The sequence below is a fragment of the Piliocolobus tephrosceles genome, chromosome 3, assembly GCF_002776525.5.
Source record: "Piliocolobus tephrosceles isolate RC106 chromosome 3, ASM277652v3, whole genome shotgun sequence".
Lineage (NCBI taxonomy): Eukaryota > Metazoa > Chordata > Mammalia > Primates > Cercopithecidae > Piliocolobus > Piliocolobus tephrosceles.
The window spans coordinates 47,885,561-47,901,017 of NC_045436.1; the positions used below are offsets into that span (position 1 = coordinate 47,885,561).

General features: G+C 34.4%; 1 protein-coding gene across 4 annotated transcripts in view; it reads right to left on the bottom strand.

Annotated features, from left to right (window-relative positions):
- Positions 1-537: 537 nt before the first annotated feature.
- The window catches only part of IL15 (interleukin 15), a 98,337-nt gene continuing 83,417 nt past the window's right edge, over positions 538-15,457 (bottom strand). For 2 of the 4 annotated variants that reach the window (XM_023226003.3, XM_023226004.2), the window contains exons 3-8: positions 14,491-14,601; positions 13,373-13,470; positions 11,938-12,022; positions 5,963-6,007; positions 3,990-4,127; positions 538-1,254 (exon numbers count right to left, since the gene is read on the bottom strand). In XM_023226003.3, coding sequence (XP_023081771.1) covers positions 1,144-1,254; positions 3,990-4,127; positions 5,963-6,007; positions 11,938-12,022; positions 13,373-13,470; positions 14,491-14,502 — 489 coding nt within the window. In that variant the 5' untranslated portion in view covers positions 14,503-14,601 and the 3' untranslated portion in view covers positions 538-1,143. Of the gene's footprint in view, positions 1,255-3,989; positions 4,128-5,962; positions 6,008-11,937; positions 12,023-12,761; positions 13,347-13,372; positions 13,471-14,490; positions 14,602-15,457 lie in introns of those variants that run through there. The other 2 variants (XM_023226005.2, XM_023226006.1) reach the window with 2 other exon arrangements.

Sequence of the window (15,457 nt, forward strand, 5' to 3'; positions counted from 1 at the left end):
AGTATTACCAGAATTGAATTAAGATGAAATAAATGTATAATAAAACAAAAATGTTCCATCTTTATTATAGTTCCATTAGAAGAGAGCTTGCTAATTTTAGACAGTGTAGTCCAAAAAATATAAACAATTATTTTCTGTCAGATAACAATGGCTCCAACAAATCAACAGGACTTTTTAAAAATTATATAAACATGGCAAAAAGAATGTAAAAATAAAATACCTGTATTTGGGAAAGCATGAAATATAAACACTGTCACTATTAGTTTTCTATACCAGGGGCATCCAATCTTTTGATTTCCCTGGGCCACATTGTAATAAGAAGAATTGTCTTGGGCTGCACTTTAAATACACTACCACTAATGACAGCTGATGAGCTAAAAATGAGATTTATGAATTTGTGTTGGGCCACATTCAAAGTTGTCCTGGGCCGCATATGGCCTGCAATCCATGGGTTGGACAAGCTTGCACACCATTCTGCCTAACAGTAGAAGTTTATTATTGCCACCACCACCAAGATTTACTGATGGACATTATATACCAGTTATTGCAATTTCTTTATTTCATAACAGTTGCTTTATAGATCAATAACTAAATTACAGTGTAAAGAAGAGGATTCACATATAGTTCTTCTTTTTCTTATTGAGAACAAATTCTTCCTCTGTTTGCAATGCTTAGTAAGGAAGTCAATGAGAGCCAGTAGTCAGTGGTTCCACACTGGCAGGAGCATACCAACATAGCTGTTGACCTGCAGCATTGGTACCCATCCCCGCCACTACATAATTTGACCCTTAAACAAATGCTATTTTGCCATAATAGGTAAAATATCAGTGCGACTTCAAATAACAACACTTGTACACGTTTTTATTCAACATTTTACATTATTCCACAAATATGTACAATTTCAATAATAAATTAAAAACAAATGAGTAAAGTAAGTCTGAGAGAAGTTCATAGTCACTATATTACTTAATGACATTTTTCTGTCTTCATTTCTAAGAGTTCATCTGATCCAAAGTCCGATCATCTTCTTGACAGAAAAACTTGTTTTGACAGCACATTTGAAATGCCAAGTGTTTTGTTATGTCTAAGCAGCAGAGTGATGTTCGTTAGTAACAGAAACACTTTATAAAGAATCAGTTGCAATCAAGAAGTGTTGATGAACATTTGGACAATATGTACAAAACTCTGCAAAAATTCTTTAATATTTTTTTCCTCTAGTTCCTCACATTCTTTGCATCCAGATTCTGTTATATTCTGCAAAATATAAAGAAAGATTAAATTGGCAATTTATAATTAAATTAAATATATATTCATGGGAATGGGAATATCATATCGTTTGAACCATATGGTGAGGTCTTGAGATATGAAAACTTTAGTAAATAAATAGCATATTAGGAAGAATTATGAGAAAAGAGAACTGGGAGATTTGATATATGTTTATTTTTCCAATAATGGGTTAAGGACATTGAGAAAAATAAGCTGTGTCTGTCAGACCATGGAGTTCCTGCTTTGAGCCCTTCAATGGTTTCCTATCATCTGCTTCTAGCATAAAGACTATGCCTCCCTGCATAGCACACAGGCTCTTCATGAGCTGTTCCTTACCTATTTATTTCACATATACCCCGTGCCTCAGTGTTATGCTCTAGGAACACTGAGTGAGCATCTGGCTTTCCTTGCCATGCACAGCTTACTATTAGATGCCTCTCTGCCTTTGCTTTCCTCTGTTACATTCTTTCATATTTTAGCTGCTGCTACTTACACTTAAGATTATTCAGGTACTCATTTAGGGAGTCTTCTCTGAACCCCTGGGTTCCCAGGGCTGGACTCAATGTCCCATCTTTACATCTCAGAACCTCTTATTTAGACCTCTCTCACAACATCTCATGTATTCTATTCATATTATGAAGTTTTACTCTTTTTATACTATAATACTATTCTCTAAGCTCTCTACCAGAAGGGCAAAGCCAGTATGTTTATTTCCCTAGCATTCAGCACAGGGCCTGATGCACTGTAATCACCCACTGTTTGAATTGAGCCATTTAGGTGAATGCCACAAATTGTTGTAATTCAAACATAGTTTTATGGATAACTAGAATGTTCCAAATGTAGCAATTAAGAATAAACTTTTTAGAGATCATCTGAACCATGAAGGCTGTGCCAGCAAAAATAAAAATTAGATTTTATATCCATTAACTATTTGGAATTCAGCATCACTAACATTTATCAAGCACATCCTCTATGCCAAGCACTGTCATATTTCATATAATGCTGTCCTATTTGATCCTGAAAATAATCATGTCAGCTAGGAAGACAGAGATATTGACTCATCTCAACTGACATAATCAACTGAAATTCTTCACATCCAGGTCTTCTGACTGTGCAGTCCTGCCCACCCATTCCAGCATGTATATCACACTCTGCCATGATGAGCATTCACATTGAAGAGCTCATCATTTATTTTGCCATGAGTTATCTCTTGCATGGCTCACTCTTTCCACCAATAAGATGGAGATAACATCATAAGAGTATTATAAACCTTAATAAATTCATTTCATACATATATAAAGTATTTAATATATATGAGACACTGTTCTGGGAATTTGGATATAGTACTAATAAAAGACAAAAACACTTGTCCCTTTTAAGCTGACATTCTCGTAGGGAAAAACAGACAATACTCATTATATAAAATATATCGTATTCCAGATAATGGGACATGCAGACAAGAGGACAGGGAGTACTCAAATAGGGAAGGGATTACAATTGTAAATAGGTAAATCACTGAGAAGGTTACACTGAAGCAAAGACATAAAGCAGCATTGTATTTTTAGAGAAAAGTCAAGGTGTCCACCCACACAAGTTCAGGGTCTTTGCACTTTCAGTTGTGTCTGCCTGAACATATGTCCCTAGATACCCTTAAGGCTCATTCCCTCACATCTTTGTTAAATGGCAGCTTATTAGTTCAGCCTACCCTAACTGGAGCCCCAGTCCCCCTACCCTGCCTCCTTTTTCACCACTGGGCTTCATAAATAACTAACTTATTACTCATTTGCTGAGTGGTTGGTTTGTTTCCTCCCTCTTTAACAGCAGGGATTATGGGTATTTTTTCATACTGTCTCCTGAGGGCTAAAAAGTATTTATGAAATGAACTAATTTGATTATGCCTCTTTGTTACAAAAACTGCTTTCTCTCTACCTTGCTTTGGCCACTGGTGTTTTGCCATGAAAGTCATAATTCTTTGCACTTCAGGGCCTTTGCACAGCTGATGCCCCAGCCTATCATATGAGTACCTAGAATTTGCTTTCCTGGAACCCTCTACTGCTAAAGTTGCCTGGAATGTCCCAGATTATACTCAAATTATTAATATTTTCATTGTTATCCTTTTAAAGCATTTATCTTCTCATGAGATAACAGACTCTGAAGACAGACTGCTCGGGTAAGAATTGTGGCTCCTCATTTTGCTAGCTGTATAAACTGGAGCAAGTGATCCAAGCTCTCAGTGCTACAATTTCTTCAACATTCAAATAGAAATAAAGATAACTATCTCTCAGATTTGTCATGAGGATTAAATGAATTAACAATTTAAAGCTCAAAGAACAGTGTCTGCCACACTGTAATAACTCAATAAATGTGAGTTACTATTATTGATGTTAGACACTTGAGTATGTAATTAGATTAATGTCTATCCACTGCACCTGACAATAAACACCTTGAGGTCAGTGACCTGTCTGTCTGGTTTGCAACTATAATTCTAGCACTGAAGCACACTACCTGGCATGATTCTGTAAATGTTTGTCTACTGAATAAATCATTGAACAGTTTAGCATTGTGTGCATGCTGGAGTTGGTGCCACTTTTGGATGCCATTCCACTGGAAAAGGACTCCTTCTCCTAAGTGCCCCTTAGGAGGATCTGCTTGTCCATGAACGACTTCTCCAAATCAGGCCCAAAACATAAGATGCAACTCTAAGCAACTGTTGGAAAACTCACCCCATTAGAAGACAAGATGTTGTTTGCTAGGATGATAAGATTTTCTACTGTATCATGAATATCTGTATCTCCAGACTCATGTGAAATAACTTGCAACTCCAGGAGAAAGCACTTCATTGCTGTTACTTTGCAACTGGGCTAAAAATAAAAGTTAAAAAGAACAATTAATTTTTTGTGATTATTAATTTTCATACTGATGTAATTTTGATTTTCAAAAAGTTAATCCAAATATTTTATAAAGATACACAATATCCTTAAGACATTTTACATAGGAGGCAGCTTAATTTTTTTTCTTTTGGCTTTGAAATAAAAACCAAAACAAACCAACAAAACACAATCAAGAAGGATGGCAATATTGTACAGAACATGAAACTAGAAAATGTAGAAATAGTGGCCAGTTTTTCTCACTGAGCACATTTCCCCTGTGGAAAGGGTAATAATACTGGCCTTAGACTCTGAAAATATCAACATAGACAGTGCATTTGTAAGAAGTTTTAGAATCAAATTGCGTTGTTAACATTTTAAATAGTGGTAGCTGCTAATTATACTATTCTTTCAAGTTCCAAAGTTCCAGAGGGAGAGAAGCAATTCCAAGAAATTTATTAGAAAAATCAAAGCAGGACTAATGTCCACTCACAGGCTGGCCAAATCAGAAAAGGCTCTTAGGTGCCACAAAAATATGTTTTCCACAACATTTACTTTAACAAGAACTTAAAGAAAGGAAACAAGGAATATCTAGGGATTTGACCATTATTTGACTTTGTGTTCTCAATACCTTGCACAGTGCCTGGGAGCCTGCAGGCACTTCACAAATGCTTACTGAATGGATGAAAAAATGAAGAAATACACCCATGTGCCCAGCACTGGTAATATTCCTTAACCCCGACAGTCACTGCTTAGGATTGAAAGACAAATACTGTCACCGTATCAGCAGTAATAAAACTGAGCTTCAGAAATGTTTAGCAATTTCCAAGGTAACACAAGTAAAGAGTGGTGGAGTCAGTTTTTAAATCTAAACTGCAGTCTAAGGTTGTTTCTATAACCCATGGGTTGCAAAGTTATCTTATTGCAAAAAAGCAATCTCAGGATGCTGAATTTGGTGGTTAATTGACTACTTTCCATTTTACAAAAAATGCAGAGAAAAACAATACATGCTGTAGCCAGAGGAGGGAGACAATTTCTTTGTGCAGCAGCATGACCCAATTGGTTGGTGAATATCTCTTTTTTCTAGTTTCTGGCTATGGTTTCTTTCCAATGCTTAGAAAGTCATCTATGTAAAAGAAGTTCTAATTGAAGAATAATGGAGGGAGGACATAGAGTTTGTTTTCCCTGAGGTGAAGTTGGGGATTCATTTCTTGGTTTTAGTAACAATCCCGAAGGGAAGGACCACCACCAAAATGACAAATCCTACATGCCTTAGTAAATGTCAATGTATTAATGAAATAAGTTCAAAATCACTTTTCAATTCCAAGAAGTTTCATGGGTTATGTTTCTTTTCTCACACAAAGAATAATTGATCAGAATCTTTTTCTGACAAATGTAGAGAACCATGTAAAATGCAGAACATGGATGACTTTAAGCAATTTATGGAAAATATGATTGCAGACGGTGATACATTACAGCATTGGAAATAACTGGTATGTTGGCTACTCTTAAATTGAATATGTTAATCTGATTTTTGCTTCTAATTGCATTATGATGCAACTGTATCACAAAAACTTATAATGCATCTTGTTTGGCATTGAGGGAAAAGACTTTTTTAATATTTTGATTTGGCACCATTACAAAAATAGCATTTATGTAGCTATCTGCCCCCAGTCCCATCTCAACAATCACTAATAAAACTCATTGATCATATATTATAGAAACACACCAAAAGTTAGATTTTAAAACTACACATAGTTGTTACAAAAATATACTTTTAAAAACTTTGATAATGAGACAAATAGCAATTTTGAAAAAAGTATACTCACGTGAACATCACTTTCTGTATATAAAGTAGCATCAATATGCATAGACTGGAAGGAAACAAAATTAGACAATATTAAAAACTATGCTCTGCTTTAAATATTATGAGCACAACCTACTGAAAACATTAAATTGTTTTTAATTCATTTATTTATTTTGAGATCATTTAATATTTATACGAAACTGTAAGAGTAAATACAGAGAGATCTTGTGTACTCTTCAACAAGCTTCCCCCAGTGGTAATATCTTCTATAACCACAGTACAGTATTACAATCAGAAAAATGACATTAATACAATGCAGTCACCTTGTTCAGATTTCACAAGTTTTATGTGCCACAGTGTGTGTGCATGCATATGTGTGAAGTTTTATTCAATTTTATCACTTGCATAGATTCACATCACCACCACCACAGTTAAGACACAAAATAGTTCCATCACCACAAGGATTATCCTGCTATTCTTTCATAACCAAAGTCACCTTTCTCCCCATACATACCTCATCATCACCCAATCTCTCTAAATTCTGGCAACCACTTCTCAGCTCTCCATTCCTATAATTTTATCATTTCAAGAATGTTACATAAAGGGACTCATATCGTATGTAACCTTCTGAAATTAGCTTTTAAAATAATTGATAGACATTTTTATGAGTCATTTAGGTTTACAGAAAAACTATCAGAAAGTACAAAGACTTATACACCCCTTTGTCCTCCACCCCAGTTTCCCTATTGTTAATATCTTACATTAGTGTGGTGTGTTTGTTATACTTGATGAGTCACTATTATGATCTTAGCTATATAGAATATTAGGGCTCATTATTTGTGTTGTATGTTCTACAGCTTTTGACAAATGTATAATGCCACCCATCATCATATGTTAACATTTTCATTGCTTTAAAAGTAGTCTGTGCTCTGCCTAGCCATTTCTCCCTCCCTCCGAACCTTGGCAACCACTGATCTTTTTATTGTCTCCATAGCTTTGCCTTTTTCAAAATGTCATAGTTGGGATCATACAGTGTGAAGCCTTTTCGGATTGGCATCCCTATCTTTCACTTAACAATATGGCTTTGAAGGTTTCTCCATTTATTTTCATGGCCTGATAGCTTATTTCTTTTTATCAATGGATAATATTCTGTTTTATAAATGTACCACAGTTTCTTTATGAAGATTGGCTTTTTTCACTCATCATAATACCATGGAGATCCACCCACCTTGTGGGTATCACTAGTTTGTTCCTTTTTATTACTCTGTAGTATTCCCTGACATGATATGCCACAGTTTTTACAACGAAAGCACATTTGCTTCCAGTTTTTGGCAGTCATGAAAAAATCTCTATGAACATTCATGTACATATTTTTGTGTGCACATAAGTTTTCATTTATTGAGGATAAATGTCTTAGAGTACAGTTGTTGGATTGTAAGGCAAATGCATGTTTTGTTTCATAGGATTCTGCCAAACTATTTTATACAGTGGCTGTATCATTTTACATCATCACCAGCAATGTATGAATTATCCAGTTTCTCCACATCCTTGCCAGCATTATCACCCTTGTTTATTTATATTTACTTAGCATCATTACTTTTTTAAATTTTGTACATGCTTATAGTTGCATGTAATAATATGTCATTGTAGTTTTAATTTGAATTATTTTCTAAACAAAATATACCCATTTTTAGTACTTTCCCTCCAAAAAACTTGGGGCAATGTATAATTTTCCTTTCCAATCTGCATGCCTTTTATTTATTTATTTTTCTCATATAGTTTTTCTCTCCTGCTTTATAATTTGGCTAATCTTCCAATATTATTGCTATGGTTTGAATGTCCCCTGCAAAATTCAGGTTGAAACTTAATCCCCAGTATGGCAGTATTGAGAGGTAATTGGATCACAATGGCTCTGCCCTCATGAACAGACTATTCCACTCGTGGATTAAAGTATCAATGGGTTATTATGGAAGGGGAACTGGTAGTTTTATAAGAAGAGGAAGAGAGACCTGAGCTAGCACAATAGCACATTCAGTCCCTTGCTTGTGATGCTTTGTGTCACCTCTGGACTCCAGAGAGCCCCCACCAGCAGGAAGGCCCTCACCAGATGTGGCTTCTCAACCTTGAACGTTTCAGTCTCATAACCATAAGACATAAATTATTTTCTTTATAAATTACCCATTTCAGGTATTCTGTTATAAGCAACAGAAAACTCAGACAATTATGTTGAGTAAAAGTGGTGAGAGAAGATATCCCTGCCTAGTTTCCAGTCCCAGCAGAAAAGCATTCAGTCTTGTATTCACCATTAAGTATGGTAGCTCTAGACTTTTTGAACACATTTTGTATCAAGTTGAGACAGTTCTCCACACCTACTTTGCTAAGAAATTTTATCTTCGATAGGTGTTATATCAGTCTGCCAGGGCTGCCATAAAAAGTACCAGGGACTTGGTGACTTAAATAATAGAACTTTATGCTCTCACAATTCAGGAGGCTAGAGGTCTGAAATCAGGGTACCAGCAGGGTTGGTTCTTCAGAGTCCTCTCTCCTTGGTTTATAGGTGGCCATTTTCTCCCAGTGTCTTCACATGGTTTTCTGTCTCTGTGTATCTATATCCTTATCTGTTTTTCTAAAGACATCAGTCATATTGGATTAGGACCTGCCCTAATGACCTCTATTAACTGACCCTATCTCAAAATACAGTCACATTTTGAGATACTGGCAATTAGTACTTCAACATATAAATCCAGGCGGCATATGGGGAGGGACATAGACTATGAGAGGTGTTGTATTTTATCAGATACCTTTTCTACATATGATTTTCTTCTTTAGTCTGTCGATATGGTAGATTACATTGCTTGATTTTCAAATAATTGAGCAAGACTTGTGTACCTGAAATAAATCTCACTCAATCATGGTGTATAATTCTTTTTATACACTGCTGAATTTGATTTGTTAATATTTTATTGGGCATTTTAATATCTAAGTTAATGGGTATGAGTATTTTTGTAGTTGTCTTTTTTAGTAATGTCTCTATTTGGTTTTAGCATCAGAGCAATACTGCCCTCCTAAAATCAACTGGAAAATGCTCCTTCCTCTTCTATTTTCTAGAAGAAACTGTACAATTGTTGTTAGCGCTTCTCTAAATATTTGATAGAATGTTTCAGTGTAACCAGCAGGCTTGGAAATCCCTTTTTGGAAGCTTGTGTATGATGAATTCAATGTATATAGTGATTACAGGAGTGCTTGGATTGTCCATTTCATCTTCATATGTTTTGGTAGTTTGTGGTTTCTGAAGAATTGGTCCATTTCCTCTAAGTTGTCAGATTTGTGAGCATAAAACTGTTCATGGTTTTTCTTATTATCCTTCTAATGACTGCAGATTCTGTAGTGACAGCCTCAAATTTCATCCCTGAGATCTGTGTCTTCTCTCTTTTTATTTCTGTCAGTCTTATCAAAGATTAATTGTATTGATTTTCCAAATAACCAGTTTTATATTTCATTACTTTTTTCTACTGTTTTCTTGATTTCAATTTCATTAATTTTGGCTCTTACATTTAAATATTGTCTTTGTTATGCTTGTATTGAATTTGTTTTGCTCTACTTCTAGTTTCTTGAAGTGGTAACATAGATTTTTTATTTGATAATTCTCCTTTTTTCTCATGTATTCATTTGATTTAAAAAAAAAATGTCCCTGTCAGTATTGCTTTAGCTGCATTGCATATACCTTGATATGTTATATTTCATTTTTTTCATTGTATGTATTATGAATATCCTTTGAGATTTACTCTTTGACCCATGTATTATACAGAGGTATAGTATTTAATTTCCAAGCATTTGGAGATTTGCCCGTTGTATTTAATTTCCTGATTTCTGGTTTGATTCCACTGTGGTTTGAGAACAAATTCTGCATGATTTAAGTTCTGAAAAAATTTTTACAGTTTCTTTTATGACTCAGTATATATTCAGTCTTGATAAAAGAAAGTATATTCTGCTGTTGTTGGGTGTAGTGGTCTATGTATTAAATTAGATCCTGTTGGTTGGTTATGTTGTATTTTTATGCCCCTGCTGATTTTCTGTCTAGTACTTCCATTAGTTACGGAGGAGGCGGCGGTAAAATCCTCAAGAATAATTGTGGATTTGTCTGTTTCTCTTTTAGCCCTATTATTTTTTGCTTCACAAAGTTTGAGGCTTTGTTGTTTGATGTGTATACAGTTAAGAACATTATGTTTTCCTCATGGATTTGTTTTTTATCATTATGCAGTGTCCCTCTGTATTCTAGTAATTTTATTTTCTGTGACGTCTACTTTATTTGATGTTAATCTAGCCACTTCTGCTTTTTATAATTAATGTATGCATGTGTATTAGTCTAGAGCTGCTGTAATAAACTACCAAAAGGTGGGTGGTTTAAAACAACAGAAATTTATTCATTTACAGTTCTGGAGACTGGAAGTCCAAAGTCAAGATGTTGGTAGGGCCATGTTCCTTCTGAGGGGTCTAGAGAAGAATCCTTTCTTGACTTTCCCAAGGTTCTGGTGGATCCTGGCAATCCCTGGCCTTCCTTGGCTTATAGGGGCATCACTCTGATCTCTTCCGCTATATCTTCACATGGCTTTCTTCCCAGTGAGTTCCTCTGTGTCCTTTCCTTTTCCAATAAAGACAGTAGTCACTGGATTTAGGGCCCACTCCACTCTAGTATGATCTCATCTTTATTTCATTAATTATATTTGCAAAGATATTATTTTGAAACAAGATCACATTTTAAGGTTCCAAGTGGATGTGAAATTTGGGGGGACACTATTCAACCCATTATAGTATGGTATATCTTTTTCTGTCTTTTTAAATTTCAACCAATGTATGTCATTGTACCAGAACTGAACTGCTTATACATAGTATAGATGGGTGGTGTTTTGTTATCAACTCAGCCAATCTCTCTCTTTTACTTGGTGTACTCTCATACTCTCCTATGATACTAACCACAGGAATGCTGGATCTTTTGTTACTGTTCTCAAGATCAGTGATGCTTTTTCTTTTTTTTAAGTCAATTGTCTCTCTAGTATTCTGTTGTCAAATTAACTATCATTCCTCTGTTATTCATTCTGCTAATGAACCTTTACAGTTTGCTTTATATTACAGTTGTATTTTCAGTTCTATAATTTCTATATGGTTCCTTTCATATCTTCTATTTCTTTGTTAAGGCATTTAGTTTTTCATTTGCTTCAAGGGCATTTGTAATTGGTTTTTGAAGCACTTTATATAATGTCTGCTTTCAAATCCATGTCAGAGAATTCCAACATCTGATCCCCTTCATTTTTGTAGTCTGTTGACTATATTTTCTCATTCAAGTTGTAACTTTCCTATTTCTTGGTACAATGGGTGATTTTCAATTGTATCTTGGCTTCATGTCTATTATGTTAGGACACTCTGGTCCTATTTAAATCTTCTATTTTAGCATGCAGTCAGCCTGTTTGGATTTAGCATGCAAGTTCTAACCTACTTTTTAATGCTGTGAATCCAATGACAATTTAGTTTTCAGAACTTTGTGGTGCTATTTTGGTATGCTTGGTGCCACTGAGCCTTCCACTGAAGCTGGTATTACCTTCTATGGCAGGAAGCACTTCCTTAGGTCAGGCAATCTATTTTCTCAAGGTGGGAAAAGAGGGCCTTTAGTCCACAAAAAACAACAGCTCTTCTCTGGGTCAAGCCATTCTTCCTGCAGATGCCACCAAGATATCTGGCTTCTCCAGATACAGGAAGAGAATACCTCACCTGTGCAGACTAGAACTCATCAGGCTGGGCCGCTTATAAATTAAGATTTAAAGATAATTAGATTATAAAACAGTAAAGAAAAGATTTTTTTTTTACCTTTATAAGATCATAAATTTCTACAAAAATCTTATTGTTTCAAGTGTGGTTTCTTTAAGACAGACAGAAAAACACAGAGAGAGACAAACTCCATAGCAGTTCTACCAGGCATTATATGGAAAAATGAGTACTCACTTGAATAAGATCTTCAATTTTTTTCAAATCACTTATTACATTCACCCAGTTGGCTTCTGTTTTAGGGAGCCCTGCACTGAAACAGCTGAAAGAAAAACCATGAGCAAAGCATTTTGAAGGAGCCTGTTCATCTTGATGAATACTATAAGCAAAAGAGCAATCAATAATTTTTTATTCTGACTAGTGAAAAAATCAGTGTTATCCTTCCCTCTGTGCATTCAACAGCCTTGTAGCTGAACATAAACATTGAGCATATAGTACAACTTTGACATTTTATGATAACTTGAGGCTTCACCAACCTGGATTAGAGAAAAGCCTCATTGTAGGCATACTTTATAAATAAACTGGCTCAATTTATCACAGTGAAATAGAAACAGTGCCAGATGTGTGGCAAGGCTCAGTAAATGATTTTGAATGAATTACTAGTTTCCTTTAAGTAGAGATGTACTGAGACTTTGAAGTCTAATAAATAGGTAAATTTCTTAAAATAAGTAATAATTATTTTCATGTAATGATTTTGACAGTAAATGCTTTTTTACAAAACATTAAACATGCCCCTTTCATGTTGCTCATGCTCTTACTATGCTTGCAGCAGCTTTCTCCATAAACATTACAGACCTCATCCCAGTGTAGGCTGAATGATCATATACTTACTCACTTTCATAAATTTCATAAAAATTAAAATGTAATATCCAGACAAAATACACTTATACTGACATTGGAATGATTCTTACAGCTTGAGGAAAAATAATCCCTCACTTCCTGATGGATCTTACACAGAAGCATGATAGTCAACACTAATCTGTCTTATGATAAAGAATTACCTGCACAAATCTATGGTTCCCAATACCATGAAGGCATTAGTAGAATAAAACTGAAATGAGAGTCAGATTATATAACTATAGGTTAGGTGCTTTGGGTCAACTGGGTATATTAGCTGCATCTAAGAGAGAAGAAAAAAGTTAATAGTCATGGAAACATATGAATTTTATTAGAAGGAAACAAGAAAAGGCTTAAAGAAAGAAAGAAATGTTTTCAACTGAACTAGGATAAGGATCAAGGGATAGGAGGAGTCAATGTCAGGGACAGATAAGAAGTAACATAAGCAAATTCTAAATATCTACTTTTAATTGCTGTGAAAAATATGTAGTCTATCAGTAAGTGGCACATTTCCAAGTTCAGTTAAATATCAAAAGGCCCAATTTATTTGAGGGCTATAATGCTCATTTGTACTATTACCACAATGTAGAAAAACGCTCAGTTAGGTGTTTACCCAACCTCCTCTGAATCTCTATAGTCTGCCTTCTATCCCCCAGATACTGAGTACCTAGAGATATAAGCAAACTGAACATAAACTAACTTAATGGAAAAGATATCCGAGGACAGTCATCATGACCATGAACATAATATTATTTATGCCTAAAGATAAAATTACCCCAAAATGAAGACATGAATGCCAGCTTCAGTTAGAAAATGACTGTTTAGAAGTAAACACAAGTAGCACTGGATGGAACTACTTCTCAAATGTGGTTTCTGAAAAATATAATCATAGACAAATGGTTACTTTTTTAGTTAAAAAGTGAGGTTTAAAATACCATGTCAACATATTTTTAGGTCTAAAGATGTAATTTTTTCATATTTTCATAATTAATGCTCCTTATCAAAAAATAATAAAACTATAATTTATCTTTTTTTTTGCTTTCTCTCCTACCTCCAACTCTGTGTCTTATGCACAAAATTCCTTAACAGATATTTCTGCAGATGCATGTCAAAGATAATTTAACAAAGTTGACATATTTGTTAATTTACATACATACCAATGTCACCACTTCCACTTAATGTTTTTATATTATCTTTGACCTCCTCCTCATCCTTCTCTCTGTTTTAACAGGCCAAAATATTTTATAAAGCACAGGTTAATAACATGCATTAATAACAGAGATGCACTAGTTATATTAACTTCACGTAAATTATGAAAATCAATTATATCAATATTATTTGGTGAAAAATTGGATAAAATGGAACCAACTACAGATACTGTATTCCATCTCGAGAGTGACTATCTAATAATTTTTCTTGGTGATTTAGGAAAATCATTTATCCTAGAACTTACCAGAGTTTTGATACTTTCACCTGCCTCTTTTGTGTTGTCAAAGCTTTTATAGTTTCAGAAAGCAGTGTTAACTGCCACCTTAACCACTGATTGTTCATGCTTCCTTCTGTTTACACTGAAAAGATGAATGATACCCACACCCTGCCCTCTAAGAGTACACAATTTAGTGTGTACAAAGACATTTAGAGAACACAAAAGAGTGGGATAAGTGAAATAACACATTTATAATGACAAGAAGAGCCTCAAGATGGTCAATAGAGTTTTTAAAAACTGATTTAATTTATTTTCAAAATAAGAACAATCCAAATGTGAACATACATCTATGATATCCCAAGATCTTTAGAGAATAACCATGTAACTTATTGCAAAGACTCTGAGATTCAAACGACCTTTTAGGGAAATTCCATATGCTATTTTCATCAATTTTTTTTTTTTCTTACCGAAATTCTCATTACTCAAAGCCACAGTAAATCCTTAGGTATTGAAGAAGAGTTGGCTATGGCAGGGGATTTCCAGCAGCCATCCATCCACGATGCTTCCTACAATACAACCTAGGGTAAGGTATGATCCATTAAAAACACAAGTGGACTAGTGAGAAAAAGAAAGGGAGGGAATTTATACTTATTGAACACCTGCCTTTTAATAAGCACTCTATTAGTTACTTAACAGATGCATCACCTTTAATCTTAACAATAATCCTATGGAGGAAGGTTAGTAGCATTTGGGTAAGCTGCTCTAGGTCCACAGCAAGTACATGACAGCCAGCATTTGAGACCAGGTCTGTCTAATTACAAAGACTTTGCAAAACTTTTCTATTATATTATGTCCCTGAATTGAAAAATTCCAGAGTCATACTAGTAAAAAGAAAAAACAAATACTTAGATTTATAGAAGTACTGATTGTTAGTTTACAACAGCAGTAGTCATTTCTACAGTCACTGAATATGTATCTTCAGTCTTTTAAATAAACCACTGTTAATCATTTGAGAATTCTGTAGCCAAGAAAATTTTATTTTTCTCACTCAAATCAAGTGAATAATGTGAAGATTAAACATTCCTAAATTCAACTCTATGTCATTAAAAGCAGTTTATAACCAAAATATACCAAAATACAAACAACTATTTTCTGCCCTTTAAAATAGTATCTATGTGGTGACCTCTTCCACAAAAAATCAAAATCTTCCACAACCCATGACACAAATATTCACTGAATTAAGTTCCATAAACTCAGATAATTAAATTATTATACTTTTCAGATGTTTCTGAAATATAAAAATGGCTGCTTTAAAATATGTATAACTCACAGAAAGAAAAAGCTAACACTTATTTAGGTATTAAGCAAGATATAAAGGTGTATCCAGTAGAAATACCTTTTTGTCCACAAGAATGTATCAAATCTAATCTTCCT